At 44.8% G+C, this 27,847-nt stretch overlaps 1 protein-coding gene across 2 annotated transcripts; it reads left to right on the top strand.

The window, feature by feature from the left end:
- The first annotated feature begins 241 nt into the window (after positions 1-241).
- On the top strand, positions 242-27,116 carry OSCP1 (organic solute carrier partner 1). Of its 2 annotated transcripts, XM_033115904.1 has the most exons (11): positions 242-465; positions 5,433-5,462; positions 9,751-9,905; positions 13,207-13,374; positions 13,892-13,972; positions 21,087-21,190; positions 21,646-21,774; positions 22,268-22,337; positions 23,899-24,041; positions 24,991-25,054; positions 25,256-27,116. In XM_033115904.1, exons 1-11 carry the CDS (start codon positions 354-356, stop codon positions 25,370-25,372), a joined length of 1,173 nt encoding a protein of 390 aa, XP_032971795.1. In that variant the 5' UTR covers positions 242-353; the 3' UTR covers positions 25,373-27,116. The 2 variants fall into 2 exon arrangements, with proteins under 2 accessions (XP_032971795.1, XP_032971796.1); XM_033115905.1 differs by lacking the exon at positions 5,433-5,462 and having other exon boundaries at positions 25,256-27,109.
- The last annotated feature ends 731 nt before the right edge of the window (positions 27,117-27,847 follow it).

Raw genomic sequence — 27,847 nt, 5'->3', positions numbered from 1 at the left:
CACCTGCTCGGAGACAGCTCGAAAGTTTTGCTTGGGTTTTCCTCGTTCTCGGGCACCTGCGCACGCGACCGCAGGGGTGAGGGTGGTCGCGCGCGGTGCCGGCCGCTTCCTCGCCAGCCCTAGCCATCACCGAGAGCTTCAGAAAGTCAAAACGCACCCCGTGGGTCTCGGGCACTCAGCCCAATAAGCGTCCGCCCCTGGGCGCCTCCCAACAAACGGCCTGCTGATTGGCTGCTTTTGCAGGCTGCTGCGTTGCCCTAGCAACCAGACTAACAGGACGCAGTGGTTGGGCCTCTAGGCCTCTGGCTACTCAACCTCAGGGGTCTTCGCCCGCTCTGCTCGCTCCCGGCACCATGTCGGTGCGGACGCTACCGCTGCTCTTCTTGAACCTGGGCGGGGAGATGCTTTACATCCTGGACCAGCGGCTGCGGGCCCAGAACATCCCGGGAGACAAGGCCCGCAGAGGTGAGAGGCGCCCAGCGCGCACAGCCAGCCCTACGCCCCGCAGTCCGGCCCCCTAACAGGGCACCCGCAGCCAGTCCCACATCCCGCAGCCCGGCCCCCTCACCGGGCACCACAGCCAGGTTCATACCCCGCAGCCCGGCCCCCTCACTCCGCCTCAGCTCCCCAACCAGGCCCCATTACAGACTGACCAACACCCCTGCACCCTGCACTCTTGTAGCCAGGGACCTTTCTCACAACGCTACTGCCCCATCCAGTCAGAGCACCTCGGGAGTCAAATTGCCCAAAAGATCTTTTCACAGCAGAGGGATTGAATATTGTTAGGATACCCTCATTCCCCCACCCCAATTTCCTCATCCCCTCAAATTGGAGAGGTGATTTCCTAATCTCTCTTGACATCCGATCCCTCCTAAATGTAGGAGTCGCAGCTGCCCACCACCCGGAGACATTTCCTTTGCTAGTCTCTTCCCCCAGAACAGGCTCTGATTCGCCATTCCTGTGTAGCGTTATCCTTCATAAACTGGAAGCCAGTCTTGCTCATTTCCAAAGCTATTTCTAGAAAGGTGGGGTCCTGAAATAACAGATAAATAGTAAAACATAAGAAAGTTATAATTCTTTCCCTTCACAATTGTTAGAAGAGAATGCAATTTTGGAAATAATTATATGAGAGTTTCTAAAATGCAAAATCTGTCTCCCATATACACATCTAATCCCCAGAGAAATGACCCCCCAGAACTCTGCCACCCTTTTTCTCACCCTCTTTTCTTCCCCTCTCAACCAACAACTGCTTTCACGAAGTTTCCTGGGATTAAATATGAAGGAAATATTATATTTCACTGTAGAGGAGGGAAAGTTAACTGACATGGCCGCTGATTAAAACATTTATTCTCTCCAGCAGTCTCTCTATGCTCAATTGATGTTAAGCATACATATCCAGATAGTCACTATTGTTTCTGTGAGATAGTCAAGTCCATGCATAAAGAGATGAAAGGAACTCCCTATAGCATACCCCCTCCATTCATTCTATAAACTGCTGCCAGAAAGCTTTCTAAAATGCAAATCTGTCCATACTCCCCACTATGTAAAACCCTGTGTCAGCTCTCCACTGCTGTCTGGATGGAGGCCAAGTCCTTGGCAGGACATTTCAGGGCTCTTCCTGATCTGATCTCTGTCCACCTCTGCAGTCACACCTTCCACCACTGCCTGCCTCCTACTTTGTATCTTAATACCTAACTACTCGTATGTCTCCATTTAAAGTATATTCGTGCCTGTTTCCATGCTAGTAATCCTCTTCCTACCCCAAGCCTCCCATTTCCATGCGAGTAATTCCCCTTTCATCCTGCATTATTCAGCTTAAGATTCATTTCCTTCGGGATGCCTCGTCACATGGGGAAAGGGCCTGGCCCGTAGTCCCATAGCATTCCATGCGTGCCTCTCTACCTTATCACCGACCATTATTATCCTGAAATGGTCTGTGGATGTGTTTCCCCCATGCGATTGCCTTACTCATCTTTGTACTCCAGCACCTAGCATAATGTCTAGACCAGAATAAATCAGTGCTCAGTAAATGTTTGTTGAACTGATTATCTAAATTAGCTGTTTTATATGATGTTGCCATTTCTTCCTCAAGGGAGTTCTGTTTTCCTTGGCGCCTATGTTGTGTGATTTCATTTGGGCTAATGGCACCGTGACCTGACAGGTGTCCGCTTCGTGGAAGGCAGTGTAAATTGGCAATTAAGAGCGTGTTCTCTGAAGTCATGCAGAGACGGATCCCAATTCTAGCGTTGCTGTTTAACTAGTTATATGACCTTGGAGTATAACCTCTCTAAGTCTGTTTCTTTTCCATAAAATAGGAATAATAATACATACCTTACAGAAAAGTTGTAAGCATTGAATGAGATAATGTATGCATTTGACATGTTTAGCACAGTAAGTAGTGGGTGTTGTCTTTGAAGAGGAGGTCTGGGCAAGACCCTGTGAATACTAGGGGACGGGCTTCCTTTGTCTTCAGGAGCTGTAGTCCTGGGTTTGCTAGATACAGCTTAAGGGAGTTTCAGCCATCTTTGGTAATTCACATCCACACACTCATTCCCTCCACAGTTTCCTGATCCAGCCCTTCTGCGCATCCTCTGGAGGTAGCGCTTTTTTTGATCAGTCTGGTCCAGTAACTGATTCTAAAACTGGGAGATGTGTCTTCCTAATGACAACAACAAACATTTATTAAGCACTTACCATGTAACAAGGACTTCCGTGAATACCTTAATCCCCACAACTATACTATCACACAGGTAATACTACTATCCCCATTTTACAGATGGGAAAACTAAGGCTAATTTGCCCAGGGTTGCATCACTGGTAAGAGGAAGAATAAAGAATCTGAACCCAGGTCACGGGGCTCCAGAGTTTATACTCTTAAGCAACATGTCCTTAGCTGCTGCACTATACTTCCATACCTGGGGGAACTGTATCAGAATCTTTGGGGGAAGGGAGTTGGAAGGTCGGGAGGAGAGGGAGAGGTTTGAAAAAAATATCCAATATACCCACTGGTTTTAAAAATAAGTAATTGAAAATATACCCACTGATTTTAAAAAGAAATAACAGAAAGAGCCATAGTTGGCTGATGGGGACTTGTAGAAGACAGAATAGAGACTGTAGGATTCAAACTTGAGAAACACTCATCTATGCCACCATTTGGAGTTGGTGTTGCTACAGGAACAGGAGCCACTGTGAGATATGACCATGCCCAGGGGCCTATAAAACCCCAGACACGGTAAACTAGTCTTCGTTGAAGCTTTGAATGGAAACCATATTTCTTGTAGATGTTTTCATTATCTTACACAACTAATTGGTCTCCTGGAGGCCATCCTGCTCCCACAAGGCCAGTGCAGGTAGTGTAGTTTTTCCCCACAATGCAGCCTCTAGTTCAGCACTCAACAGAAAGGAAGTACTGTCTATGGTGCAACTTTTGAGTGTTACATATTGAATGTTGTCCCACATTTTAAGCAATTGCAAGCATAATAAAAGCTGCCTTTGCCTCACTCCCGCCCTTTTAAAAATACTCACAAATAAGATACTACATTTTGTTTGCAGTCCTCATTTTGCAGAAGGGGAAAACTGAGGCATAGAGCCATTGAGTGATTTTTATTTTCCCAAGACTTGCAGATCGCAGTGTAGTACTGAGCAACTAAATGGTGGTGACGTTCTGTTCCTATTTTTCTAGTTCCAGTTTAACAGGCAGCTCTGGGCAGCCTTTCACATGCCTCCCACTCAAAGTATAACTAAAGTGGAATTGTCAGAAACAAGTCATCTGGAGAAATAATAGAAAAATGACATCGTTTACCTTCCCCTGGATCCTCAAGTGCAAAGGGGCCATGTGCACACAGCGTTGCAGAGACCTCTGCTGGAGCTCCGCGTCATTGCCTGCAGGAGGGCCTCCTACGCCTCCCTGGGCATGCATTTGCCAGCTCCATTTTGTCGGCAGCCGGTAGTCGCTGTCCCTTAGAGTAGGTGAGCCCCTTGCAGCACCACGATTCCCAAACACACCTTCACAAGGGTGGCAACTCCACCTTTCTGAATTCCCACAAGCCTGTCAGGCAAGACCGCCTATAAAATAAATGCTACAAGATAGAAGATGTGGACATTATGCTAAAGAAGCCAGTATCTGCTTTAAGAAGGTCTGACTCTCCGTGCTGCTTCCCCAGTGTTTTCTCTCCAAACGCCTATGACTCTTGTGGGAGAAAGATGGTAAATTTTCCCAGAGGAGCCTGACCTTGCAATGGGAACCCTTTGCAGCCAGTTAGGGCACAGCTCTGGCTGTCCTTCCAAACTGGGTCTCTTAGGGGCTGTTGGTATTGTGTATTGAAGACACGTATATGTTTTGATTATAACTGCAGAAATCACCTTTCAAACAATCTAGTGGCAAATGTTTCCAAGGGAGACCATTAGTTACAAAATGTATTTTAAATGTGAATGTGTGTAGAACTCTGTTTATCTGAGAGCGGTTTTTCTAGATTGAAATTGACCCCAAAAATAAGGAAAGAAAAAAAGTCATCTTTCATCCTTTATGGGTGGTGTCCAGTGTCCTTCACTAGAGAAAGTGGGACTAGGAGACAAGCCAGCTAAGTGCTCGGTGTGTTCTCTTTTTCATCCCCACAGCAACCCTATGAGGTAGGTATGATTATGATCCCCGTTTTACAGATGAAGAAACTGAGGTTAAACAAGTTGCTTGAAGTTATCTAGCTAGTAAATGGTAGAGCCAGGTCTCAACTCATACAGGGTCTTAATTCTTACAGATTTCTCCAGCCAAGTACATTTTTTTTCCTTATCTGGTCTCCTCTTGGCATCTTTCTGACTGCCTTTGTCCTCAGGAACTTTCTTTACAGTGGCCCCCCTACCATTACTCCCCTCTTTTTACCTGGCAGTCACACATCTCTATAGAAAAGGTATATCAGAAACACAGACATGTATTCCTTTTAATCCAAGTTTTCTAATTCAAACAGTTCTATCAGTACTCTAGAAAGGGAAATGTTACATTCATGAAAAAACAAAAAAAATCAGGTTATACAAAAAAGTTCCATTCTCTCTCTATTCTTGGAATTATTCTTCCTCGCAGAAGTTAGTGCTTTTTAAAAACCTTATTTTTAATCATGTATATCCTCATAGCATTAGAGAGGATGACTTCTTGAGCCTTTCAAGACAAACCCCACGGTAGCTAGTCCTTCTGAGTTTCCTCTCCTCTTAGGCCTCTCTGTATAAGACAGAGCCTCTCTGGGGCTTTTGTGGAACTTCTTTATCCATCATCCTTTTAAAAGTCTCATGTGGAAGGCAGAGTATTCATACTAGACCTTGGTGCAACACAAAGAATAAAAGTTCCATAGACCAGATAATTGAAATTGGTATTTTTAAAGCCTCCTTGAAAATGATGTTCTTGCTTCATGAACTGGTGTTTTCTTTTTATATGCTTCATGTAGATGAATGGACAGAGGTGGACAGAAAACGAGGTATGCTATCTCTGGGCTGCATGTATTCAGTCTGCATCCATAGGTTCACTCAGTCCTTTATCAGTGGGGCTTAAAGTGGGGCCACTCTAAATATTTCAAAATGAAAAAATAGGCCTGAGTTTCTCTTTAGCTGAAACATTGGTTATACATTTGAATCAATAATAATTCATTCTTTTCCTTAAATAAATACAGCATGTAAGGTGAAAACCAAGCAAATTTGGCATAAGGACCGTATTGCACCTGAAGTACTTTTCTCTCTTCATCAATTCTAAGCTTTTTGGGGACTACTGGGGCAGTAGCTATACTTCTGGATAGGTTGTCCTATTTGGTAGTCCTTAAAGCAATTCTGTGATAGTATCGTAAAACAAAAGAATTGTGCTTCAACATGAGTGACCTTCCTTGAACCATTCTCCTTAGCACACAGAAATATCTGTTGAGCAACCAGAAAAATGGAAGCATGTGACTGCATGAATGTCAGGATTGTGGGCAGAAGGCATGATATCGTGCATGCAGTGTGGTCCTATCATGCCAAATCTTCAATTTCCTCTTTGCCTGCAACTACTGTGTTTCCCCAAAAATGAGACCTAGCCGGACAATCAGCTCTAATGCGTTCTTTTGGAGCAAAAATTAATATAAGACCAGGTCTTATTTTACTTTAATATAATATAATGTAATGTAGTGTAATATAGTATAATATAATACCGGGTCTTATATTAATTTTTGCTCCAACAGATGCATTAGAGCTGATTGTCCAGCTAGGTCTTATTTTTGGGGAAACACGGTAGCAGCACACCTGAAAAAGTTGCCAATCCCTCAGAATAAGACATTAGCCTTTCTCACCTTTAAGTGTCACGAGTACCTCCTATCATTTGGCATTTGGGTGCGGTTTATGCATGTCATCAGTCACTGTCCTCAATATTTTAAATGCTCTCACTACACCAAGTATGCTGAGGAGATAACATATATAATATTTAAGAGCACAGGCATTAGAATCGAACAACCTCATTCTAATTTCAACACTAGCTGTGTGACCTTGGATTTGAACCTAAGACTTGGTTTTTCTCCTTGATAGAGTAAGGATAATAATTCCAAGTTGTCTTGGGATTTAAATGAGATAATGCATGGAAAGTTCTAAGCCCAGCACCTGGAACATACCATGGTAGCCATCCGGAAGTAATAGCTTCTCTTACCCTTGGTTTCAAATTGCATGTTCCCATAAACAATTAAATTTACAACAGAGGTTTGATAAAAACTCAATTGCCTTCGTCTAGAGAATTATTTCATTAGGCCAGGCTCAAAGAAAAGCCCAACTGAAGTGCTTGATACTCTTTTATTTCACAGTCATCTTTTTGCCATTTCTCTTGAGCAATTTTTGTCCCACCTCTTGATGTGTGGCAGAATTTCAGGTGAGAAGTGTGGATTTTGAAGGCTTTTTTTGTGTATGTCATTGAATCACTGGAATATATTTTAACTTAAGCATTCACAAATAATGAGCAGAAACTAACTTCATAATATGAACCCAAGACTAGAAGCCTCATATGTTAAAGCTCAATTAACTAACCCTTCTGATGCCCCTGTGAAAAACCACTTTGCTCCTGGCCTTAGTTTCTTCCTGATGAAATCTGGCTCCTAGTACATTCCTGCCTCATGAAATTATGCAAAGCTCATGTGAGTGCCAACATCTAACACCAAGACAGTCCAAGGTATGGTTAAAACTATTTCTCTCTTTATAGTATTTAACTTAAATATGACCTGGGCTGCTTCTTCAGGGCAAGAACAACATTTCCTTCCTCTTTGTGTTTATCTCAGTGTCTGGTACACAGTAGGCCCACCTCAACCAAGTATGGCAAAGCATGTTGTGAGATGTGGGCATGTTAACTTGTGACCCCATATTCTTTCCGAAGAATTAAATGAGAGGCACGATCCTGGGTCCTGGGGCCCAACCATAGAACTGCCGTTTCCTCCCTAAGGGCATTTGTGGTCCAACGGGTGAACTTAAAGTGCGTTCTTGTGCAAAGAGCCTTGGTGGTATATAGCTAATTTACTTCCCAGAGGGAAAGACTTCATTTTGCTTCTTACATACTTTGCCAGAGCAGCTAACAATCTCCTTGCGATTTTCTTTCTTTTAGAACTGATTTATTTGGGTCTAAGCTATTTTCCTAGATCCTGATAAGAGCTGAAAGACTCAAGATTAACATAATCTGAGCTGATGTGATTCATTAACTTGAACTCCTCCTCTGTGGCACTTCTCCCTGTCCTACATAAAGCTGTGGAAAATTCAGATTCTCTCTTTGGAGGCCTTACATGTGACTTTTCGCTTGTAACTATCTCCTTGCGAATTCTGCATTTTTACATAGGCTGCAGTATGAAAAACATTATAAAACCCAGTTTATTGCAGGTCCTTGCTTATTTAGGTTTTAGGCAAAAGGCCATGCATGAGGCAAACCTGGAAGAGTTATGTCTGCAAGCGGACCACATTGGGGACATGTTTTGTATATTAAGGGCAAGCTGCAATGGGTTGAAATTGTCACATGTGAGGGATACCCTGTGTTAGTGATGGATTTGGTTATTCCTCACTAATAGGATGAAGTCTAGAATAACATCCAAAGGTCAAGTGTGAGTTCAGCACTTCTGTAAGGAGTCACAGTTCTTTTGTGTCAAGTTGGGGGGGACCCTCCTCCCATGTCTCTCTGTAGCCCTTCCATTTAAGATTTAAATACAACCAGCCCTCAGCTCCCCCTGCCCCCCCCAAAAATGCTCTTTGAGCTCCTTTAAAAGGCTGACTTGGGCCAGCCCAGTGGCTCAGGTGGTTGGAGCGCCGTGCTCCTAACGCCAAGGTCGCTGGTTCGATTCCCACATGGGCCAGTGAGCTGCGCCCTCTACAGCTAAGATGGTGAACAATGGCTCTCCCTGGAGCTGGGCTGCTGTGTGTTGCTGTGGGCTACTGTGAGCTGCTGTGAGCAGCCGACCAACGACCCATCAACCAACTGCCTCACGGTCGGGGTGGGGGGGAGCACAAGGCTCATAATCCCAGCATGGGCCAGGGAGTTGCGTCCTACACAACTAGACTAGACTGAGAAACAACCGCTTGAACTGGAAGCGGGGTGGGGGGGGCGGAAGAAGGGTGGGGGGAAAGTTGACCTGAGCCTTCAGGGTATTGCTACCAATTACTTAAGGTAGAGAGACTGCCTGAAATCATGAAATCAACGTTCTACCTTCCCTTCACTCTAAGAGATATGGCCACAGCCAATCACCTGGCATATCCTTTGTGTGGCAAAAGAAAGGCGTTTGTATCTTTCAGTAATAATCACTTGTGTTTAATAATTGATTTTGTATAATTATTTTAAGTAACCAATTTTCTTCCAAATTTTAATTACTACGAATGTATACTCTTGGCATCTATGTACTCTCCTCTGTAGGCCAGAATATACCTGGTTTAATTAAAAGTAATCTGTGTTCGACCATACTTGTTCCTATTTCTTGTACCAGAGGGTTTTCCTAGCCCTCAACTAATAGTATTTGAGTTGCGAAAAAATATCTAAATGAATGCGTGAATCAAGAACGAGAATTTTAGACACTTTGGTTTCCACACACATTGGGTTGGGACCTTTTTTACTCACCAGATGGAAATTTTCCATTTGAACAATAGTATGTGATATAGCACTACAGTGTAATATCAATGTTATAGATCAAATGTAGAAATTAAGGCATTCTAAAATGGTCCTAATCTGAAGTATACATCTTATAGAAACATTAGAAATATTTTAATCTCTAACCAGTTTGTAGACTTGTCTATTGTTTTAAAATGTTTTGCCAAGAAAAAGTCAATTACCATTACTAAAATTTAATTTTATAAAATTTAATTTTAAGTAAACATGTTATAAATTTGCCAAACAAACAAACAAAAAAGAGTGATGCTATTTCTCATTTTAAGGAAGAGATCTAATTGAAAATGCTTATAGGAATGTTTTTTAAAGAAAGAAGAAACATTTCCCCTACCACCACATGAGATAATGTATGTAAATTGGTTTGTAACCACTGAAGCACACCACGTTTGTATGTTGTTATATTTATGTTTGCTCCGAGGTGGTCTCATGAGGCTCTCTGGACCCTGCTTGCTGTTGGCACATCTGTGTGGTTTCTCCCCAGGGAGCGGCTCTCACCAAGCGCGTCAGCATCCCCACTCTGCAGAGGCCCAGCTCCTCCCTCCCGTTTGTACACAGAGGTCATTTCCTGAATAAAGCTTGCTCCAGTACCTTGCTTAGCTGTATGTCTCCTGTCTCTACAGTTCTGAATGACATCATCTCAACCATGTTCAATCGGAAATTTATGGAGGAGTTGTTCAAACCCCAAGAGCTCTACTCCAAGAAGGCTCTGAGGACTGTCTATGACCGCCTGGCTCATGCCTCCATCATGAGACTGAACCAGGCCAGCATGGATAAGGTGAGCAGACAGTTGCCTCCATCCCCGCTGGGTTGCATTTCTTGTATCTTTTGTGGATTATCGTAGACTGGAATCAGATATGATGTACGCAAAGGTGCCTTGCAAAAGCAAAAGGCACTTGTAAATATTGCTACTGAGTTCCAGAGTTGGGAAGGAGCTCAGAAGTCATCTGCACCAGCCCTTCCCTTGTATTGTTTATGTCATTCCATCTGCCCAACGAGAGTACTGGTCCTCACGCCCGTATTTATGAACACCTTAACCCAACCCTAAAAACGTGAATTCTGCTTCATTCTTAACAAATCTCAGCTCTGAAAACCAGGCTTTTTTTTTTTTTTTAAAGCAAATTCAAAACTGCTCAGTATTTACTTCTATCTAACATGAACATGTCTCTCTCTTTGGGAAACAAATAATACAAACAAATTCCAAATAAGTAAATGGCAGGGAATAGACAAATCTCCTACCCAGAAGAATTCCAAATAATTTATGTAGCTATTCTGCCCTCGCGGAAGGAGAGCATAACTCCCCACTCCTGATGTGTGGGCTACACTTAATAACTACCTTCCAAAGAGGACAGTGTGGAAAGGCGGGGGAAAACAGTTAACGTTACTGTAGAGAAACTGGCAAACCGGCCTCAACCAGGTGATCAAGGTCAACATCAGCGGTGAGAGTCATGTTGGTAGTATGTACTGTAACATGATATGAGGAGGATAGCACTTTACCTCCATGATCTTTCTCCCAAAAAACCCACAACCCAAGTCTAATCATGAGAAAAACACCTAATAACATTCGGAGGTAATGTTATAAAATACCTGACCAGTACCTCAAAACTGTCAAAGTCACCAAAAACAAGGAAAGTCAAAGAAACTGTCACAGCCAACAGGAGCCTGAGGAGACATGACACCAAAATGTAATGTGGGACCCTGGAACAGAAATAGGGCATTACAGGGAAACTAATGAAATCTGAATAAAATATGGACTTCGGTTCATTTTTATAAATTATAATGATGCCTTTTCAAATTCCTCCATTATATGAATTTTTTAAAATCATAGGACTGACAGTGGTGGGTGCCAGGTATGCAAAATCACTGCTCACTTATCGCTGGTACCTGGAAACCTCAGAGAGACTGACTGCCGTTAACTGTGCCCTTTGACCTCCTGCCACTTACCTTTGGAAAGCTACTTTCTCTCCCCGAGCCTCCGTTTTCTCATCTTTAAAATGGGGATAACAAGAGCTACTTCATCTGTTCTGGGCGGATGAAGTGAGAAACATACACAGGGTTTCTCCCCTCGGCCTGGCCCATAGTAGATCTACTGTTCAGTAAAATGTTGATTATCTTTTCTGTTCTGCTTGCTCTGCTCCCCCTACCTTGAAGGACGGTTAAGTTTCCACAGAGAAAGGACACGGAATCTGGAATCAACAAACTTGGATTCAAGTCAGCTCTAGCAGTTACTGTCCATTTACTGAAGAACTCTTGAACTTTCGTTTCTTCATCTTACGAGTATATCTGTTTTTATCCTTTATTCCTAGCATGGTGTCCCATATACAACAGGTGCTCAGTGTTTGATAATGATGGCAGAGTCTCAAATCTGTATCTTTAGGATTACACTTACACACACACACACACACAAACTCACACTCACACTCGCACACCAGGCTGCTCCTTACTGTCTGACACTTTCTAAGTGAAATGTTTAGCTGCGTGTTGGAGAAATGAAATCATGTAGAAAGTTCTAGCAAATGCTTTAGGATCTGACCATCCTGAGTTCAAATCTCACCCTGCCACTTACTACCAGCTACGTGAAATTAGGCAAATTTTCTTGTTTTTAAACTCGGGATAATAGCAACCTCATAGAGTTCTTGTGCAGATCAAATGTGATCAGTGAGGTAATGTATATAAATGTGCCTGACACAACACTCAGATGGTAGCAGTTTATATATTTTCATTCCTGCCTCAGGCGAGTGCAAGCCTTCTCTCCCAGACTGGCGCCTTCTGTCTCCCATCTCCCAGACTTCCCTGCCTACGTCAGTAGCGTCGTTCTTCTCCCAGGCCCTAAGTTGAAAATGCTGTAGTCATTTTGGACAGCCCTCCTCTTCCTCCCCCAAATCTAGTCAGGTAGTCACCATATAACTCATAGCTTTTCTTTCTAAGTATCGTATGTTCTTGTCCCCCTGCCTTTTCCATTTCTTCCATCTTTATTCCAGGCTTTAAGTCTGGATTACTCCAACAAAATTTCTTTCATTCATACAGTCAATAGATATTATTGCAAACCTATCAGGCGCCAGGTACAAGCTAATCCGCCTAACTCGAGTCTCTCCCTTCTCTCATCTCATCATCGCCAGACTGACCAATCTTGCTTAATCACCACGTTTATCATGTCAGCTCAGAAAACTTCAGTAGCCCCCTAATTCCACCTACATCAAGTCTAAATTATTTTGCCTGTCTTTCTAAAACCTTTACTATTCTAATCTTGCCGTACTTATCCAACTTTATTTCCCACCATCCCCAACACGAACTGTCCTCTCTAGTCAGGCTATTCTGATTCTCCCAGGAAAGTAGCATACTCATGGCTGCCTCCTGGCGCTCACACATGCTGTTCCCCTCAACGAGAATGCCTTTCCTCTCCCTCAGCCAGTTTGAAACCTGTGACTGCCTTCTTCCATAAAGCCTATCTTGACCGCTTTGGTCCCCATCAATTTCTCCCCTCTGCTCATTCATGGACGGTCATACCATACAGAGGGGCTTGTTGCTATTAAGTAGTTTCACCCTTTAAAATTGTTCTTCTAACAGTTGTTGAACTTGATACTTGCCACTTTCACATGTATCTTCTCATTTACTTCTCTCAGCAGCTCTGCCACAATGGGAAATTAGGGACTGTGTTTTACAGATGAGAAAACTCAGGCTCAGAGAGGTGAGGAGAGTTGGCCAGGGCCATTCAACTTGTCAGCAGCAGTGGAGGGCTTGAATTTGGGTTTTCGCTCTGAGTCCAGCACCCAGTACAGGACCCCACAGCTGTCGATATTGTTTCAAACGTGTTTCATCAGCATTGCACATAAGCTGACCACAAATCCTGGTTTGCCTAGCAATGTCCTGGTCTACCCCTATTGTCCTGGCTTAATTATTAATATCACCCCCCTTTTACTCTCAAAAGCATCTTGGTTTGAGGGATAACTGATATGGTTGCCTGAGCTATATGACATTCCCAGAACTGCTTTCACGAAATGCTTGGCTGCTTCACTGTTTGGAGATTCTGACGCCTGCTTTTATAATCCCGTTTATTTTGTTCGTGTGTGGGTTGGCAGCTCTATGACCTGATGACTATGGCTTTGAAATATCAAGTATTGCTGTGTCCCCGTCCCAAGGATGTGTTGCTGGTCACTTTCAATCATTTAGATGCCATCAAGGGATTCATCCAAGACTCCCCAGCCCTCCTACATCTAGTGGATGAGACTTTCCGGCAGCTGCTTGAAGTAAGATACCATCAGTTTATCACGTCTCCGCCCCAATGCTTGCTCTCATGCCTCTGTTAATGACAGGCAGATTCTGTGACAGAGAGAACAGGATGAGGAATGGCAAAGCCTGCCACTCTCCCAGAAAATTCTAAAAATCTCCCAGTATCATTTTATGCCCTCTTACTATTGCCTTCAAAATTGGGAAAGCAATGATACAGAGCCTAGCCATTTTCTCCTAACTTTTCGGAAAGGGGGTTGGTGGTGAATGTTCTGCTAAATCTTGGGGAACAGCCTCCTCAGGTCTATGGGGGACAGAAGAGGTGAAGTGTACCTCTGCCTGGGTGTGGCACAATGGGGTTTGTCCCTCTGGTGAGAGAGCAGTGCTGGCTCTCCTGCTGCCCCTCTTACCCCAGCAGCTGAGTCCTCTCTTTGCTTTGCTGGCTCCCATCCCTGAGCGCCCACTTACCCCTACCTCTCTGCCCGTCTTATCTCACTTCTGAAAGTGAATTGCTTCTTTCTGCTTTGCCTCTGGCAGATATACGGGGGTCTCCCTGCAGGGGAGTTCCATCTGATCCGGCAGACGCTCCTCGCCTTCTTCCAGGACCTTCACATCCGGGTGAGTGAATGAGAAGCCCACGAGCACCCTGCCAGGGCTGTCCTAGGGAAAGAGGGTGCCAAGTAGTCTGGCAGACAGGGCTGAGATTGCCCAGGTAGTGATGTCCTCAGTGTTCGGCTTCGTGATGAGAAACTTTCTAATAACAAATCTCAGCAGTTTTTCAGTGGACCAAGGATAGATAATACTGCCATTGCTTCCCAGTTACCTTTTATGTTTCTTTTTTTTTTAATTTATTGGGGTGACAATTATTAGTAAAATTACATAGATTTCAGGTGTACAATTCTGTATTACATCATCTATAAATCCCGTTGTGTGTTCACCACCCGGAGTCTGTTCTCCTTCCATCACCATATATTTGCTCCCCCTGACCCTCATCTCCCACCCCCCACCCCCCTTACCCTCTGGTAACCACTAAACTATTGTCTGTGTCTATGAGTTCTTGTTTCTCATTTGTTTGTCTTGTTCTTTTGTTGTTTTTGGTTTACATACCACATATCAGTGAAATCATATGGTTACCTTATATATTTCTTTAAAATATGGTTTCTTCCCTTCTCCAGAGGAAATGTGCTCTCAAGGCTACCAGCCTGATCTCAACTGCAAAGTCTTTTCTCAAACCTTTAGTATCATTGACCTCTCCAGTATCTGATGCTGCGAGGAGCCTGCCCTCCTTCTCCATGAAACTCTCGCCTTTCCGGAATTCTCATGGCACCATACCATCCTGGCCCTCTCTTACCTCCTCCATCTCCATGCCTCTCACTCCTTCCTCTCTGTCTTCCTGTCTCCGAACTTCCTCCTTCTGCCTCCACCCACCCCCTGCTCTTTAGGAATCTCTTTCCTCCCCACTTTCTAGCTCCTTCATCTAGGACTCCTGAGTCTAACCTCTACCCTACCCTTGCCTCAGCCCTGCCAGCCAGGCCACATGTCCACCCGCTTGCTTGCTCAAACTCTCCACGAGGATGCCCGCCAGTGCCTATAATTTTTAATGTCTGTAGCTAAATTAATCTCCAAAAGTCAAGTCCTGCCATAACTTCCTGATTTCTTTTGAGGGCACCATCATTCCTCCGCTCGCTTGGCCCGGAACCAGAGTGTCGCCCATGATTCCCCGTCTCTGGTCTCCCTCTAATTGCCTCTAAGGCCCCCAGAGTCTGCCCTTTCCTTGTCTGCACCCTTCTTTCCATTCCTATTGCCACCAGCCTAGCTCAGGCCCTCAGACTTGTTGTTGGCTGTTGCCTCCCCTTGCACCCTGCCTCCTCCTGTCATGCCTGCTCCAGACAATTCTACACCATCACTTTTACAAACATATTTCTGAGCTTTCGAATTTGGGGCCTGTCTCTCTTGGACAGGACTTGGTTACTTCCCCTAAGTTAACACACTGATACGGGAAAGATGGATGATATGGCAAAGTGAGCTCAGGCTCTGAAGTCAGACACTCTCGTGTTTGAGTCCCACTCCAGCACAGCTCCATGACCTTGGGCAAATTACTTCTTTGAGCCTTAGTTTCAACCCATTTAGAGTCTGTTGGGAGGATGAACTGACGTAGCATATGACACATACTTGCCAATGTATACATATATAGTACAGAGGGCTTCTGGAAGGATAGGTAAAGACTTGGTCACAGTGGTTGTCCCCTTACCCTCATCCCGGGAGTAGTAAACTGCAGGGAAGACGGGTACAAGAGAGACAGGTTCCCTTGTATACCCTTTGGACCTTTGAATTTTGTACATATGCACGTGTAACGTTTTCCCAAAATAAAAATTCAAAAAAAAAAAAAAGAAGAAGAAGACATAGAACATGTTTAGTGCCTGGTTGTTATTTCCCTTCCATGGACCAAGGAAGACAAATAGATTTCAACTCTGAGGCCATTTTTATTTTTAACCCTCATGAATAATTTCATTTGCTATGGATGGAACAATAATCACATCAATATAAATTAAGATCCCTACTAGTCATCAATTAAAATTAAAAATATGAAAGTACAACTAAGATTAAGTTTTGCCTTGCTTTCAAATATTGAAGACTCTGCATCATGTTATCAAGACTGGGCACATGTGCACATTAGTTCATGGACTGTAGTAATATAAGCAGCCATATTGATTTCTCAAGTCTGACAAGATAAAATTCAATATAATGAAAAGGCACTTCTAATAATAAGTCTATAACAAAATCATTAAACTATATTAAACCACAAAATATATTAAGCTTAAATTGCTAAATGGGCAAGCAGTGAAGTATCAGAATATTCACCAAGAGGAATAGTGTTCCCACATCCTGGCAGTATTTAGCCACTGATCTGTAATATTTGGCTGGTTTTCCAAGTCTGGTCTTTAATGGTATTTCTGCTCGGCCACAATTTGTGATTGCCCATACAGATTTTTCTCTGTCTTCAAAGCAGTCTCGATAGTTTTTGGATTTTTTTTTTTTTTTTAAGCAAAACCAACTAACTCAATCAAGAAAACACAGCTCTGATCTAATACTTCCTTGCTCGTTGTTTAACCAAAACTCCTCATCTGATATCCAAAACTTGCTGCGATAATCGCAAAACACCGGAAGCGCTCTAATGCAGTGAAGGCCGTGACCTGCTCTCGGGGCCTGGCCAGACACAGCCCGGAGACCAGTTCCATTGGGAATCCTGAGCCCTTGTTTGCAACCATCTCCATCGCCAACCCTTTTCAGCCCTCCGGAACACCTCCAGAGTTGCCCGGGTCACCCACCCTCTCCCGTACTCTCACTCCCACTCATGCCTCCTTCCATCAGGCACTTTCCTCACATTCTTTCCATTGTTTCAGTTCTTGGAAAACATCACTCTATCTTCGCCTCTTCATAGAACGTTCCTTAATACCTCCACTCCATTATCCACTCCACTTGGAAATATTTCATCCCTGGAAAACTAGTCAGTCTAACCAGTATTTCTTGAGTGCCTATTCTATACCAGGCACTGTATTCAGTGTGTGAGATATATACGTGAACAGAAAGGAGACCCTGCCTTGAGGAGGTTCTCCGCTAGCAGCAAGAGACAGGGAGGGCAAGTAAGTCATGTTCTGGTTCTGATAACACTTAGGAAGATGGCAACCTAAGGTAGAGTTATAGAGGGCACCTGGGATGAGATTTGCATCAGGCCACCACTGTCCAATGGAACTTTCTGTCGTTCTGTATCCGTGCTGTCCACTGTGGTGGCCACTAGCCACATGTGGCTATTGAGCACTTGAAATATGACTAGTGTGACTGAGAAACTCAATTTTTTTATTAAATTTAAGTAGCCACCCTTGACTAGCAACTACTATACTGGACAGCACATCCTTAGATGATAGAGTTAAGGACAGCCTTTCTGAGGACAGACATTTTTGTTGAGAATGTAACTAACAGAGATCTCAGGGAACAGCATCTAAACTTAAGTGACAGCAAGTTCAAAGGCCCTTAGATGGGAAGAAGCATGATGTGTTCCTTGGAAAGAGCGAAAGCCAGTGTGGGTGAAGCATGTCTAGGCAGGAGTGACACTCAAAGTTTACAAGCTGTGCAGCATGGGCACTGACGAATTAGAACAGATGCTGGTTTTAAATAAACTGGTACCTACCAGTTGACTTAACTTTAGACCCTTGTAAGGAGTTTTATTCTGAGTAAAGAAGAGATTTGAAGCATCTTAAGGTAAGTGGTAACATGGTCTAATTTGTGTTGTGGAAGATAAACTATATGGGGTCAGGGTAGAGTTAGGACAGCAGCTGGGAAACCATTGTGGAAATTAGGTAAAAAATGAAAGTGCTTAAATGCTACCAGTGGAGATAGTGAGAAGTATTCACATTTGGGACATACCTCCGGGACAAAATTGGTAAGACTTAACTAAGAGATCAGATTTGCAGAATGGGGGAAAGAAGAATGAAGAACAACTATGAAATTTTTGGCCTGAGCAACTGATGCCATTTACTGAGAGGGGGAAGCCCTGAAGGGAAGTATATTTGGGTAGAAAAATTAATTAATTCTATTTGTTTGATTTGCCTATTAGACATCCAAGTAGCAAGGTCAAATAGCAGTTGTATATGCAAATCTAGAGCTCAAGGAAAAGGTCCAGAGTGGAGACGTAAATGTGGGCATCATCAGCGTATAGCACAGAGATGGTATTTGAAGACTTCCGGCCACTTGGTGGAGGCTGGTCATTCTCCCTCACCGGCAGGCAGGATGTGAGAAGCAGGGTCAGCATTCTGCCTGCTTCCCCGTCACTTTCAGATCATTATTCTCCTGCCCTCACAAATTTAGCCTTCTTCCTGTAAGGCAGGCCAGCCACCAAATGTTGTCCAAAGCCCTGTACTCACCACTCTGCTGAAAATCACAGCCAAGTCACTCACCCAGATTCACTGAGCATTTAAATACCTGAGTCACGATACCCCCAGCCACCAGAGTCCTGTCATCCTCCTAGGGAGCGTGACGGCTCATGGAGATGTCTCACCCAGCACTCCAGCCCTATAGCTAGCTCAGTGACCTTCCTTTCCTCTTTCTGTAAGAAACAGGGTTCCTGCCCTCATTAGAGAGGGGAAAATGTACTACGTGCCTTACAGATGTTTGGTTCTAAAACAGAAGAGTGTAAAGGAGAGGATGCAAAGGAGGGGGTGGTCCGTTTTACCTAAGAGAATCAGGAAAGTCGTCATAGAGGATCTGATATCTTTTAAAAGAAATAGGTTTTTACCAGGCCTATGGGAAAACAGGAGGGGTTCAGATGGACACCCTAGGCAGAAGACACCATCTCAGTAAAGGTTTGAGCCATATAACCTCCTGGTGTATTTGGCGGTGTGGGGTGGTGGAAGGCTGCAAGCGGTTGAGTATGGCTAGAACATAGGGTTCAAGGAGGAGCATGGCTGCAGAGAAGAACAAGGGCCAACTGGACGTTATCTGGCAGGCAGCAGAGAGCCTCCAAAGCAGGAGAGGGACATGATCAGATAGGAGTTTACAAGAGTCTCTTCAGCAGCAGAGTAGAGGATGGATCCAAAACAGGTGAGAGGAGAGGTAGGGAGACCAGTTAGGAGACCCCTGCAGTGGCCGGGCAAGAGATAATGATGGTCTACACTAGGGAGCAGGGTAGAGAGGAGGGGCCAGATACTGGGAGTGACCACTGGGTTGGCAGGGCTTGGTGACTGAATAGACATGGGAAGGTGGTGGGCAGGGGAACTCAGCGTGCTGACTTGGTGACCTGGTGGCGTCGTCCACTGAGATTGGGAACACCAGAGAAGGGTCAGGTTTGGAAAAACAAATAATGAGCCCTGTTCTGAACAGGGTGAATTTGAGATGTATCCCATGGAACCTATAGGTGGACACGTCTAATAGGCAATGGGATCGATGGCTCAGGTGCCCAGGGTAAAATGCTAAGTGGGGGCTTGAGATCTGGGAGCCATCCGCACAAGTGAACACTGGTATATGGGAGTAGATGGTGGGGTGGGTGGGTGGGGGGAGTGGAGTGAGAGGAAAAGAACATGAGGGAGTCACTCCTATAGGTGAGGGCCAGCAGAGGGGCTGGGCAAGCAGACAGACCCAACAGGCTACAGCATCTAGCCCAGGGCAGATTCTCGGGTCAAACGCAGACACACACTTGCCTTAAGTTTCTACATTTCACATCTACTGTGACATAGTCGACCTATTAGAATTAGGCTGATGGAGCATCTGGAGCGTGTGTGTGTGTGTGTGTGTGTGTATTTTTTTAACCCCCCTCACTTCTCTGTCCAAATTTTCTTTCTCCATGCCTGTCTTCACATCCCTTGATCACAGACTCTCAAAGTTAAAAGTTCCTTAACGGTCATCCAGCCAAATTCTCTAACTAAACCAGTTTACACATTTCCGCCTACAGCATGCTTTGGGCCTGCCCATTCTGCTTCTGAAGTGTCTTCACACCTTCCGCCTCCAGGTCTAGCCCCAAACCCACAGTCACGCCTCCATGCCTGGAGCCATTCTCCTCAGTGGGCTACAATGCATAGACTAGTCCGCTTCGCCTGCTTTATAGTGTCATTTTTCCTATTTTATGTTTGTGTCCAACTAGACTGTAATACTAATAATAATAGCACCTACTATGTGTCAGGTTCCATAAGTACTCTTTGTTCACTACCTGATTTAATTGTCACATGAATCCATTGGATAGGTACTGTGATTACCCCGTTTACCAAAGAGAAAACTGATGCACAGAGAGGTTGTGTAACTTACCAGAAGCCACAGCCGAGGAGTGGCCCAGCCGAGATGTACGCTGCACAGTCCGTCTACATCAGCCTGCCCAAGAGTCAGCTTATAAATTCTTACTAATTTGCATTTTCAGTGCCTACCGCACAACAGATGCTTATTCTTGATGATATTACAAATATAATTTTGTAGAATTTTAGAGTTTGAAGGGACTTTCCAGTTTATCTCATTGGACAGATGAGGAAGCTAAGATCCAACAGAACTGATTAACTGCTTCAATCTTTATGGGATTTAATCTGACCAAGACCTCAATACGGAGTACACAAACCCAGGAGTAGAAATAAGCATATATGGTGTTTTCAGTCACATAAAAGACCTTCAAGCTCTCGTGCCAGCTGGATTCACCTCCTCCCGCCCCAGTCAGCGCATGGCTAAGAGTTCGGGCTCCAGAGTCAGAAACACAGGGGTTAGTCTGAATCCGCAGCTCTGCCCCTTATGAGCTGGCTGGCCTTGAGGAGAGGTGTCTTAATCTCTGAGCTGCCAATTCCTCATGTGTACAGTGGAGACAATGAGGTCCTTGTAGCTCAGTCTCGCAGCTGTACGGAAAGTTAGCAGGGAACCGAGGAACAGGTGTGGAATTTGGAGTCACCTTGGTTTTGAAGCCGGGTCCTGTCTCCTATTGTTCTCTTTGGGCAAGTCACCTCACTCCGTGAACCTCAGCTTTCTCGTCTTTAAAACGGGGGTGATACAACTCACCTGGAAGATTTGCTATGAGGCTCAAAAGAAGTTCTGTTTGTAAAAACACTACAACTCCGCAGGTGTTAGCGACGAGGAGTTTTTATCTTATTGTTACAGACTCACTAGGTAACATTCTTAATCCATTACACACTTTCCATCCTCACAATGCTTATGTCTATGGAAATATACCAAGAAAAATGACAGTAAGTGTATTTTTTTTCCCCAGGTGTCCATATTTCTAAAGGACAGAGTTCAGAATTCTAACGGTCGCTTTGTATTGCCAGTGTCTGGGCCTGTTCCCTGGGGAATTGAAGTCCCTGGACTCATCAGGTTAGTTTTCAACAATAATTGTCAGGCCAGCGTTTGGGGTGCCGGGAAACCAATATGTGGGCCACCACACAGATTGCAGCACACTGGGCCCCTCTCTTTCTTCAGTAAAGCACAGCCGTGAGGAGGTCAGGTTCTAACCCCAGCTCTGCCATGTAGCAGATACTTGACGGCAAATCACCCAGTTCTCCAGGATTCATTTCCTCATGGGTACTGTGAGGACGAATAAGATAATGTAATAATACTCAAAAGTGCTCACACAACACCCAGCACATGACATGGACTCAATAAATATTACTCGTATTATTGTTGTTGTATTGTTATTATTACCACAACCAGCATCTTTATCTTGAAGGAATGCATAAATTCCTCTTTGTCCCATAGTACAAAGAATAAAGATGCCTCCATGACTACCTGAGCTTGGAGAACATTCCATCATGTCATACTTTGTATTGTAGAATGTTCAACACGAAAGGCGAAGAAGTGAAGAGGGTCGAATTCCAGCACAGCGGAAACTACGTCGCGGCACCAAAAGAAGGTTCTTTTGAATTGTATGGAGACCGAGTCCTGAAACTGGGAACTAATATGTAAGCAAACTCTCCTTCCCGGAATGAATTCAAGTCGAAGGGAAGTCACTTCACTTAAGAATTCGGCTTGTGACTTCTGCTGTGAAAAGTCCCTGCTGACAAGTGGAGTGGTTGCCCCTTAGATATAATGCATGCAGAGCTCTCCCATATTTAAAGGGCACCTAAGATTTCCAAACATAAGACAACTCAACATGTTTAAAAGAAATGATTTTAAGTGGCCATGGAGATCCAGAAAGCCTTGGTCTTCAGGTATTGCTCACATTTCCAGCGCTCCACGTAACTTGGCAAGCAGAGGCACTTCCACACAGCTTCCCAGGGATTTTTCCCTGGGAGGAAGTGAAATTTGAGTGGTTGACAGTTGTATTCTGTAATCCCAGCACCTTTCTGGATGCTTTTAAATGTCTCAGAATAAAAGCTGTGAGCTGTTTACGGGTTGGAAGGAAGTCAGTGTAAAGGGCTGGACAGTGTTGTCATGGTATTCTGTTGACACCAGGTACAGTGTGAACAGGCCTGTGGAAACCCATATGTCTGGACCATCAAACAACTTAGCTTCACAGACACAGGTGAGCTTCTGCCTCCCTTCTTCTGAGCTTAACTCTAGGTACAAACATATGGCTGGGGAGAAGGGTGGGAACTCTAGATTTGAAAGCTAGCCAATGTTTCTCTCATTGTTTGCAATCTTCTCGATTCAGGCTTACAAGTACACAGGTTTTTAATTGTAGTTTCTCATGGAGACTTCCAGTGATCTGACTAATTAGATAATTTTAGGCTTGGCTCAATCACCATAATTAAGTGGGAACCACACACCAGGACATGTGAAATCAGCATCGTACCAGTGCCATTAGGTCCATGGTTGCTAAGCTCAGCACCTGTGCGTATTCTGATCATGAAAACATCCCCTTTCAATGCTTCCCTATATAATGATGTGGTAGCTAAGTTCAAAATGGGGTTTTAGGGTCTCTGAATTCCACCTTTACCAATTTTCACTGAACTAGCTACCAGCTAGCTATGGGACAAATCATGGAATGTTCAGTTATTCAGCAAACACTTGTCAAACTACTTCTGTAGGCTGGATACCTAGGGACACAAAGCTGGCTTGGACCAGGTCCCGTCCTGAAGGGATCTGGGGTACTCTGGGGAAGACAGCAGTAGAAACAAGTAACTATAGCACATGGAAGAAGAGCCCCCTGGGTATTCTGAACAAAGCGCTGTGCCAGAGCACATGTGCTGTGCAGTGGGGGGAGACGGGCCGGGATCAGGAAGGCTTTTCACACGGGGTGATATTCAAGTGGGGTTCCAGAGTGGGTAAGATACTAAACAGCTGAGATGAAGAAATGGGCGTGCAGACCAAGGTGACAGTTTGAGTAAAGGTTCCGAAGGGCATGATAGCATGGTGTTTGGGGGAAACAGGGCTAGATCATGGCCTAATTGAGGCAGGCGGCCAGCTATTCGACTGTACAGGGACTCGGGGGCCTGATTAGGTAGGGGCTTAAACAACTCGGACTTCGTCCTTTAGGCAAGAGGCGCAGGGGTTTGTTTCAAGCATGAGAGAAGTGGGATGAGAACTCTACTTTAGATGATTCTAGCTGCAGAGTGATAGAAGAGGCGGAGCAGGGGAAGGCTGAATTAGAGGGAGCCGAGGAAAGAAGGGGAGAAGGTTGAAGTGGACAGGACTGAGAGGGAATGGATTCAGGGATGTGTTCGCGATGGTCACCACCTGAGGGCAGTGTGGTAGTTCCTATAGAGCGAGTGTCCTTGGACCTGGAGCCTTGACGAAGGCTGCTTGTGAATGCTGAGAATGCTGAGGGAACTAGACTGACCGAAGAGGAAGCAGTGTTCTTCTCCTTCAAGGAGGAAGGTAGTTTGAGGGCAACGGAGTCCCTGGAGCCTTGCACTCATCTTGAAAGTGTGAAAATCTCTGGTTTACTGTCTTGCTCGAGTCCCTCTGCTTCTAACGCAGATGGTTTCTCTTTTGGTTAAGCCTGTTTTCTATGTTTTATTTGGTCCCAGTACTTCCCAGAAATAATGTAAAGTTATTTTATAATATCATCCTGGGTCTCTGGGTCTCAGCAGGAAATAAGATCACTTTCACTGTGGCTAAAAATCATGCAATTGTTTCTGCAGCAAAGCATTGCTCCTCCAAACCCTCTTGCTAAAGAAGAGCTGAATTTCTTGGCCAGGCTGATGGGAGGAATGGAGATTAAGAAACCCGGTGGCCCTGAGCCAGGATTCCAGTTGAATCTCTTTACCACCGATGAAGAGGAGGAGTATGTTTTAAACCTATTTCTTTAAAGACATATATAAAAATCCTACTTGTGATAAACCAAAATAAGGGGCCATTGTAAACCAGTGACACTTATAAATACAGCTGTAAAGATCACAAATGACATATCAGCAAATTCAATAACCTAGTTAAAGAAGAATCCACCAGTGTTAAATAGCCTGAACCTTCTGAATGCATTCAAAAAATAGTTCTAATGTTTTACTTAGCACGGCACAGGTGAACAAGAAGTATTGGAAGTCATGGTCATCATATTAAGAAAAGTCTGTTAAGAAACCGTAGGAAGGTCGAGATGTCTTTGGGATTAGGCGGCCTCCCCCGACACCAGTCGCGGTAGCCATTCACTGAGATTTATGCAGTGCTTTACAGTTTGTAGAGCACTTTTGCATTCATTATCTCGTGATCATCCTCACAACCAAATATTTGGGGTGGGCGTTGCCATCTATTTTCCTATCCATTGAACTAGCTTCTTTTGTGCACTTCTGTGTGTCAGGTACTATGGTGAGTGCTGGGGACACGAAGATGGAGTGTAGAACCTAGAGCCTGTCCTCAGGAGCTGCCCACATAGTAGGAAACTGAACACGTACAGAAGTTATTTCAGTGTCATACTCATCAATGCGCTAATGGAAGACACAGCGATTACTTTGTACCAGCAGACCGAAGGAGTTGGCATCTGAGCTGGGTCTTGGAGTTTGCCAAGCAGAGGAAGGGAAAGCATTCTTGGCAGAGTTTAGTATGTGCAAAGGCACAGAGATGTCATAGGACTTGATTTTCTGGAGTGTAGGGTACCTTGGTTGGCAATGTGGTAGAAAGTTAAAGGGAAATGACAAAAGATGAGGCAGGAAAAAAAAATAGGTTGCCAAATTATCAAGTGCCATTTTGCCACACTGGAGAGAACCCTAACCTTTGACCCATTTCTCTACCTTCTTATGCAGACAAGCAGCGCTGAGCAGGCCAGAAGAGTTATCCTATGAAGTTGTCAACATACAAGCTATTCAGGTGTGTACAAAGGATTCCACAAGTCAGATCTTACTCCCCTCTTCATCTTGTAATAACCTTGAACTTCAAAGCCCCTCCCTTCTTCTCTCTGATCAGCATGTAACTATAGTCCTTATCCTGAAAAACAGCTGAGGAACTGAAATGCATCACAGTGATGGGCTGAGAATTGAATACCAACTGCACCTCTCATTTCTCCAACAGGACCAGCAAAGGAACAAAGAGCTGGCTCGGATCATGGGGGAGTTTGAGATCACAGACCAGCCACGGTGGAGCGCCAGCAAGGGCGATGATTTGCTGGCCATGATGGATGAGTTATAGCTGTGTTGACCAGGCACACCCCTCCTGCCACAGGAGAGGCTGCCTCCTGAGGACCCTGGGGGGATCCCCAGGGAGCGAAAGGATGCTGCTAGTTTTCTACTGAGTAGAGCCGTTACCTCTTGTTCCTGTTTATGTTGTAACGAACCGTGCAAGTGTCTCTGGAAGGCACACACATACACATTTTTTCAGCAAAATATATTCTAGCTTTTAAATTCGACCTTTCCCATTTTCCTTCTGGTTTTATGACAACCATGCAAAGCATCCTGGGCCATAGGTTCAAGCTCCAGAGTCAGTAAGGGGGCACTGCCTCCCACTGCTGAGTCCATTGACAGCTTTCCTGTGGGGCCCTGCAGCTCACAGATGCCTGCACATCAGCACAAAACTTCAGAGCGCTCCGGGGTGTATTCTGCCTTGTGAGTTTGAAATAAGTGGAAAAGGTAGTTGCCTCAAACAGTTGGGGCCCAGTTTAGACAGTCCTCCTGTCCCTAGCACACTGGGAACTAGAACCTCAGAGACAGAGGGAGCAAGGCTGTGCCCAAAACTCTCAGCTGGGTCCCACGCAGAGCACGTGGGATCTAGAGTTCTCTGCACATCCCTCCACCCATATGAGGTGTGGGCTTCTCCCGTATGGAGATGTGTACCAAGGAAGTAGTTTGCTTTCCAGCATGATGTGTCCTCCTCACCCCTCGAGTCTTCCTCTGCCACTCAGTGTTCTTGCTTTCTAAAGACACCCAGCATGATGTGCCAGGACATTTGTCTCCTCTGCTTCACCATCAGGGGCCAAGCAGAGCATTAAGCTGGGTGCATGGGAGGCACACATGGTGTGCCATTTTCCCTTCTATGTACCAGATAAGCGACTTCCCTGGGCACAGTGCCAAGTCTAATAGGGATCCATGTAAAATATCTCAAACCAGGGCTGCCCTAATTGTTTCAGGAAGACGCGTCAGCCTGGGACTGAGTAACTGGAGGGCTTGGGGCCAACCAACATCCAGAGGTCATGGTCCATTCAGCCCTATGGAAGAAATATCCAGAATGACAGAGGGTAGGAGAGAAACTGAGCTCAGCTGGTCATTGCCTGAGATCGGACCAACCACAGGGACCACTTGGGGCTGTCACACCCTGGCAAGGGTGGAGGGAAACACAGTTCTGGAATGTAAGGGCCAGGGAAGCTGTCCTTTCACTTGCCGAGGCGTAGGGTTTGGTTACAGAAAGGTAAATCACCAAATAAATTTAAGTTGCTTCCTGGCCATGAAAGTTACACTTTCTTACCTACAAAGACTCCCCAAGCGGTCCAATAGGGAGGAAAGGCCTACCTTGCTATAAAATGCTTATTATAGCCTTGCAAAGTACTTTCTGTTTTAGTCTCTTTTAAGCAATCTGGCCACCAGTTGGGGTGGCCTGACTGGGTGACAGATGAAGGGGAAGGTTCTGACCTATTCTGAGTCTGGCTCCCATCGCACTGCCACAAACCTGAACTTCACTGTCTGCTCTGAGCACATCCTGGGGCCTTGGAGGTGGGCCATGAGCTGCCGAGAAGAGATCAGACTCCTCCCTCCACCTACCCCAGAGCAATGCTGAGGATTTCAAATGTATCTGTCGTCTCCGTAAATAAACAAGATACAGATCTCTGGTAAGGCAGCCTTATGATGAGGCAATCTTTGGGTTTCATGTCTCTAGACTTGTACAAATATTGAGAAAAACAAGTTTATTTGCATGGTGGTTCAGGGCATCCAGAGAAAGCAGGGGAGGGAGAAGGAGGCAAACAAAAAAGAAGCTAGGGATTACTCTGACAAATTACGTAGACTGAGTAATAACAACGCATCAGTGTTCACCTAAAACCAGGCCACAGCATATGAGGGTGTCCACGTTAGTGCCCAGTGTGCTTTATGGGGAGGCATGCCGCAGTCAGAACCAGGACACTGGGTTCTGGTCCCATCCCTGCCCCAAATGCACCATGGTGTCTTGGGGAGTTACCCTCACCAAGCCCTAGTTCCCTCATCTGCAAGAAAGAGAAAGAACTAGTTCACTGGCTCAAAGCCAGCTTGCCTACACAAGTTGTTGAGTTGACAGTTTCCTAGGCCAAGCCCCAGGCAGGACCAGAGAACTGGAATTTTTACCCATGCTGACCCCAGTTGCATGCTTTCAGGGTACATCTGCTCTCTTTCAGCTCTTCTGTGACTAATCTCAACTAAATTTCAAATTGTCCCACTCTTATCAGTGTTGGAAGGCTCTGCAGATTATGTAAGGCAAAGCTCTAGAAAAGCCTTGTGAGCAGAAGTATTTTAATGGCTCCCAGAAGAAAGGTATAATAAAAATTGAGAGTGAAGAGGGAAGGAAAAAAAGGGGAAATCACCCCGTGTAGGCTGCATATTATCTAGCAATTTTTAAAGATAAACTCACGTTTTCCCTTGGATCCAGATCCTGGTAGGCAAGAAACAAACTTCAGCATGGTAACCAGATTCTGGAGATTCTCAA

This window comes from Rhinolophus ferrumequinum, chromosome 9, assembly GCF_004115265.2.
Source record: "Rhinolophus ferrumequinum isolate MPI-CBG mRhiFer1 chromosome 9, mRhiFer1_v1.p, whole genome shotgun sequence".
NCBI classification, from domain to species: Eukaryota; Metazoa; Chordata; class Mammalia; order Chiroptera; family Rhinolophidae; genus Rhinolophus; species Rhinolophus ferrumequinum.
The sequence above is the reverse complement of the archived record's forward strand: the minus strand, read 5'-3'. Positions and strand labels throughout refer to the sequence as shown.